At 38.7% G+C, this 6,714-nt stretch overlaps 1 protein-coding gene across 1 annotated transcript; it reads left to right on the forward strand.

Annotated features, from left to right (window-relative positions):
* The first annotated feature begins 852 nt into the window (after nt 1-852).
* Nucleotides 853-1,809, forward strand: LOC129628209 (olfactory receptor 52Z1P-like). The gene has a single exon (XM_055547635.1). The coding sequence runs from the start codon at nt 853-855 to the stop codon at nt 1,807-1,809; it is 957 nt and encodes a 318-aa protein (XP_055403610.1).
* Nucleotides 1,810-6,714: the final 4,905 nt, after the last annotated feature.

A 6,714-nucleotide genomic window follows, 5' to 3' on the forward strand; every position in this document is an offset into this window, starting at 1 on the left:
AAAAAAAAAAAGAAGAAGAGAAGGAAAGGACAGATATTTGAATATAAGCTGGGAGAAATAAATGGGAAAAGAGAAAAAAAAAAGTGGAGTAGGCAAGTGAGATTGGAGGGAGGAAGATAATGTACGTGAGTGATGAGAGGACATATGTTCTGTGTTAGAATGATGATTTATCAGTCCTTGCTTTGCACAGGATTAGTTCACCTGAAATGCATGCATCCTGGGACCATACAAAGAGAGAACATGGTTTCAATATGCACACTCTTAAGGTAGAAAAAAACTGTTCGAAGTAAGGACTGTCTACACTTATATTCCTCTTTTTAAGTTCTTCTCATTTGATAATGAAAGTCTTCATATTAAATCATAAGAATAATACATTACTGAGCTCCCTAAAAGGCCACACCAGTATTTTGAACAGTTTTTTCTTTAGCTCTAGAATAAAAAGTGTCTATTAATCACCAGGAGTGACTAGTCAGACAAGAAGGAAAACTGATGATACTCAAGAGCTTATAAAGAAGTTTTCTTGTATGATGCTAAGTCAATAAATATAATGTATTGGTCACAGTGCCTAAATGAAATTATAAGCCCATTCAATGTTTATTATTATTGCTATTTTCATTATCAATACCAATAGCATTAGCTCTATTAAGTCATGGTAACTTTCGTGCCAGTGAAGTCTATTTGGTTTATCATCCTTGAATCATTACTTATTACCATCCTTTTTTAAGGTAGTAAATTACTGCAATGCCAAGAGTCACACTTAATCTGATAAAATAGCCCTGACACTTCATTCTCATTCTCTTTCTCTTTCCCTCACCCTATTTCAGGGTTCAGCATCAGAGGACAGAGTAAAAGATGACAACCTCTTCAAACTACACTAACCTTAGAGACATTTGGTACACCATGATTGGGATCCCAGGACTGGAAGATGCATACACGTGGATCTCCATCCCCATTTGTTCCATGTACATAGTCGCTGTTGTGGGAAATACCCTCTTACTATTTCTGATCTTCACTGAGTGCAGTCTTCATGAACCCATGTACATTTTCCTCTCCATGTTAGCCTTGGCAGATATCTTTCTTTCCACTGTCACCACACCCAAGATGTTAGGAATCTTCTGGTTCCAAGAAGGGGGTATATCTTTTGGTAGCTGTGTGTCCCAGATGTTTTTCCTCCACTTCATCTTTGTGGCAGAGTCTGCCATATTGCTGGCCATGGCATTTGATCGCTATGTAGCCATCTGTTATCCACTAAGATATACTACCATTCTAACACCCTCAGTCATTGGAAAAATAGGCATTGCTTCTATAATTAGGAGTTTCCTCATCTGTTTCCCCTTGGTTTTTCTGGTTTATCGGCTTACTTACTGTGGAAGGAACATTATTCATCACTCATACTGTGAACATATGGGCATTGCCAGGCTTGCCTGTGATAGCATCCAAGTCAACATCTACTATGGGGTGATTGTGGCTCTATTTTCCACGTGCCTGGATGTGGTGCTTATCATCATCTCTTATGCCCTAATACTGTGTACTGTGTTTAGAATTCCTTCCCAAGATGCCCGTCTCAAGGCTCTGGGTACTTGTGGCTCCCATGTCTGTGTTATATTACTGTTCTATACCCCAGCCTTTTATTCATTCTTTGCTCACCGATTCGGGGGCCACTGTATACCACTCCATATACATATCCTTCTTGCCAATCTTTATGTGGTGGTACCATCCACTCTCAACCCCATCATTTATGGAGTTAAGACCAAGCAAATTCAGGAGAAATTTATCCAGGTCTTTTATTTGAGCAAGAAATTTTGCTGATGTAGATTAAACAGCGTAGTTCTTTAATTCTCTATGTAACTCCACTAATTGAAGAGTACCTACAATTATATTGGATATCTTATATCATGCCAGCATTAAGAGAGAATAATAGCATTAAGATTTGAGTAAATCAGATTATGTTAAAATCTTGTTTCACTGCTTTTGTTCAGGACAGTGTCAGACCATGGACATTTTAGAGTCTGTGTAATAATGAGCTTTGTTACAAGTTTAAAGCAAATAAATTCAATAGCTAATTTCAGTTTTATGTTAATATAGACAAACAGGAGAACTGAAGACACAGCCCACCCACACACACTAAAAAAAAATGAAAAAAAAAAATCTCAAATCAACTTAACAGGGTTTTAGTTTATTCTCCTATAATATGACCTCTGTAAATCAGAGAAAATAGTACTCATGTATTTAGCATCCTGATGTATTAGCTGAGCATTTGGGCTCTAAGTTCGAGTCTTGAATTTCAGATGTATGGCCTTGGCAGAGTACATTTACTCTTTCTGGAATTCTGTACACTTATCTTTATAATAGGTACAAAATATAATGTAACTTATAAGGTTGTTAAAATTATTAAGTAAAATGATTTATATAAAGCTTCTAAAACACTGCATAGCATGTAATGAAAATGAAGGAAGGTTGTCTATTTTTACTATTACCAGTAATACTACTGTAATCAGTCTGCATCCTACATACACTGGACATGCAGGACAGAGAAAGGAATCTCTTTTATATTTCCTCCTTGTGTGTAATACACAATGCTTCAGTCATGTCCAACTCCACAACCCCACGGATTGTAATCAACCAGGCTCCTCTGGCCATGGGATTCTCTAGGAAAGAATACTGGAGTGGATTACCATGCCCTCCCCAAAGGGATCTTCCTGACCCAGGGATTGAGCCCACTTCTGATATCTCCAGCACTGAACAGAGCATTCTTTACCACTAGTGCCACTTGGGAAGCCAATATTTCCTCTTTCCTAAGGAAGGAAATGGCAACCCACTCCAGTGTTCTTACCTGGAGAATCCCAGGGATGGGGGAGCCTGATGGGCTGCTATCTACGGGGTCGCAAAGAGTCGGACACGACTGAAGTGACTTAGCAGCAGCAGCAAGTATCATTTCAGGCATTATGGGACATAATGATTTTAGGTGATCTTGGGGCATCAAGCTATTTTAATTTTTCACTCTGGAGACTGGATAAAAATTTGCCAGAGGTAGAAATTTATGGATTACTAGCATGTGTGCATGCTAACTTGCTTCAATTGTGTCCAACTCTTTGAGACCCTATGGACTCTAGTTCACCAGGCTCCTCTGTCCATGGGTATTCTCCAGGCAAGAAAACTGGAGTGGGTTGCCATGCCCTCCTCCAGGGGATCTACCCTACCCATGGATCCAGTCCATGTCTCTATGTCTCCTTCATTTGCAGGTGGGTTCTTTACCACTAGCACCATACATTAGAAAAAGCACTGGAATGAATAAAAAATCTGCATTTGCTCCTCAAATGAATGTCAAAGCTCCTTTTGATCATTTTATAATGATACTATCAATTCAGTTCAGTTCAGTCACTCAGTCATGTCCGACTCTTTGTGTCCCCATGAATCACAGCACGCCAGGCCTCCCTGTCTATCACCAACTCCCGGAGTTCATGCAAACTCATGTACATCTAGTTGGTGATGCCATCCAGCCATCTCATCCTGTCATCCCCTTTTCCTCTTGCCCCCAATCCCTCCCAGCATCAGAGACTTTTCCAATGAGTCAACTCTTCGCATGAGGTAGCCAAAGTATTGGAGTTTCAGCTTTAGCATCAGTCCTTCCGAAGAACACCCAGGACTGATCTCCTTTAGAATGAACTGGTTGGATCTCCTCGCAGTCCAAGGGACTCTCAAGAGTCTTCTCCAACACCACAGTTCAAAAGCATCAATTCTTCGGGGCTCTGCTTTCTTCACAGTCCAACTCTCACATCCATACATGACCAATGGAAAAACCATAGCCTTGACTAGACTGACCTTTGTTGGCAAAGTAATGTCTCTGCTTTTCAATATGCTGTCTAGGTTGGTTATAACTTTCCTTCCAAGGAGTAAGCATCTTTTAATTTCATGGCTGCAGTCACCATCTGCAGTGATTTTGGAGCCCAGAAAAATAAAGTCTGACAATGTTTCCACTGTTTGCCCATCTATTTCCCATGAAGTGATGGGACCAGATGCCATGATCTTCGTTTTCTGAATGTTGTTCTTTAAGCCAACTTTTCCACTCTCCTCTTTCACTTTCATCAAGAGGCTTTTGAGTTCCTCTTCACTTTCTGCCATAAGGGTGGTGTCATCTGCATATCTGAGGTTATTGATATTTCTCCCGGCAATCTTGATTCCAGCTTGTGCTTCTTCCAGCCCAGCGTTTCTCACGATGTACTCTGCATAGAAGTTAAATAAGCAGGGTGACAATATACAGCCTTGACGTACTCGTTTTCCTATTTGGAACCAGTCTGTTGTTCCATGTCCAGTTCTAACTGTTGCTTCCTGACCTGCATACAAATTTCTCAAGAGGCAGGCCTTTTCATAAATGCTAGTTGACCTAAATATTGCTTTAGGACTTGAAATTTGATTCATTGTTCTGTTGATACCTGTTTACAAAGAATAACTTTATTATTTTATTGCTGGATATCACACAAATCTCCTAGAAATTTACAAGAATGAGAGTAGGAACTGACTTTTTAAAAGATTAATATAACTTACAAACAATCAAAATTATCAGGAAATAAACAATATACAGTTACAAAATAAAAATTAACTTCATTATATTTAATAACTAAGACAAATGAGAAAATCCCTTGTTATGTACAAACTACTGAAGCTCATTTTGTAAAAAATAGATAATCTAAGTACTCTCATACCTACTTGAGAAATTGTAGTTTGAAACCTTCCAACAAGGAGTTTTCCAGACCCAGATGAATTTACTAGATGAATACAACCAAACATTTAGAAGGCAAATAATATAGATTCCATAAAAACTTTTATCAGAAAATGGTAAAGGATAAAGCCCATCCCAAATTATTTAATAAGAGCACCTCTATGCTACTATATAATTGAGAGTATGCAAGATAAAGAAACCACTACAATATTTTTATACAGAAAATCCCCTCTCTTTCCACATATATTTGTTCTTTCCTCAGCTGTCTATATTAAGCCAAACTAACCCTAGGATTTTTTTCCTCTGTGGATCAGCATCATGGAGCATTCCCATATTTACAATTCTTGGATGTGCCTTCCTGTGGAGTTAAGTACCTCACAAGGTCTGATCACCTCCTCATACATTAGTTCACAAATCTAAGCTGTAGCCACATTGTCAGCCTTACACAGTGATAGCAAGTACCTTCTCACAGGGGGTTATTGGAAAAAATTCTGATGCTGGGCAAGATTGAAGGCAAGAGGAGAAGGGGATGACAGAGGATGAGATGGTTGGATGGCATCACCAACTCAATGGACATGAGTTTGAGCAAGCTCTGGGAATTGGTGATGGACAGGGAGGTCTGGTGTGCTGCAGTCCATGGTGTCTCAAAGAGTCTGAAATGACTGAGCAACTGAAATGAACTGAACTTCCGGGTGGTGCTAGTGGTAAAGAATCCCCCAGTCAATGCAGGACATGCAAAAGAAGTGGACTGGATCTCTGGGTCGGGAGGATCCCTTGGAGGAGGTCATGGCAACCCACTCCAGTATTCTTGCCTGGAGAATGCCTGTGGATAGAGGACGCTAGTGAGCTAGAGTCCATAGGGTCTCAAAGAGTTAGACACAACTGAAGCAACTTAGCAGGCACAAAGTCCAAGATCTCATAAATATCAATATTTTTGAAGGTTAAAAGAAATAGATAAAGCATGGGTCACTGTCAAATACTGTATATTTGGCACAGTGTGACTCTGGTTGTTTAAATTGATAAGAGCCCACGGGAAATCTTTAGCAATCTCCAGGTTATAGAGAAGCTTAAAAAATCTGAAAATATGATGGTCCTGGTAAGATAATAAAAGTAAAAAGAGAAGTAAATGTATTTTAATTATAATGTAGGACCAGGTTAAAGAAACAGACTACTAGTTACAAAGGCAATAATTCTAAAGAGCTATTCCAACATTCAACCACATATTTTTAAAAACAATGGGGTTGGGATTGTTTGCAAAATTGCCTTGCAGCCATAGACACAGGGAGGGCTGTGAGAACTAATGATGCAATGAGAGAATCAATGAGGCCTCAGAGTGGATCCAGCAAGTGCAAGGATTTACCATTCCAAGAGGAAAGCACCAGCCCTATAAAATTCAGCAAGAGTTCATAAAAAAATAAGAGTTCTTCACAGAGACAAGGCCAGTTAATATGTTCTGGAACTATGTGTCTTCTTGCAGGAGCTAATGACTAAGATTCATCTCTTTTCCTTGCTAAGGAGTCTTAATACAACATTTAAAACATTTCCTAGATATCTGAATATCATGTTACTTAAAATGAACTTTAGAATGTGCATCTGGGTAATTTACTAGCAGTCAAGCTTTGGGACTCAGTACTGTCACTGCTGAGTCAGGGAATTAAGGTAATTAATTAACTCCTGGTCAGGGAATTAAGATCCTGCCACAAGCAGCACAGAGTGGCAAAAATAAATTAATTACTACATTTGATAAAAGAATGTGTATCTGACATATCAGGCAGAAACTGAAGAAATGTATATCACAAAAGAAACTGTTAATGGAGGAGTCAGGAAAGTGTAATTGTGATTAGCAATTATAAGACAAAATAGTGCAGAGAATATATAGAATCATAGTAAAACTGAAGGATGAAAAAGCATAAGGTTTAAATACTTTTATTAAGAGTGAAGTTAGGAAAAATAAGAGTGCAGTCATTTTCATGTAATTAAATGGAATTACTAGT

The sequence above is a fragment of the Bubalus kerabau genome, chromosome 15 (genome assembly GCF_029407905.1).
Source record: "Bubalus kerabau isolate K-KA32 ecotype Philippines breed swamp buffalo chromosome 15, PCC_UOA_SB_1v2, whole genome shotgun sequence".
Taxonomy (NCBI): domain Eukaryota; kingdom Metazoa; phylum Chordata; class Mammalia; order Artiodactyla; family Bovidae; genus Bubalus; species Bubalus kerabau.

Coding starts and splice junctions, on each gene's coding strand:
- LOC129628209 (XM_055547635.1), top strand. CDS start 853: ATGACAACCTCTTCAAACTACACTAACCTTAGAGACATTTGGTACACC.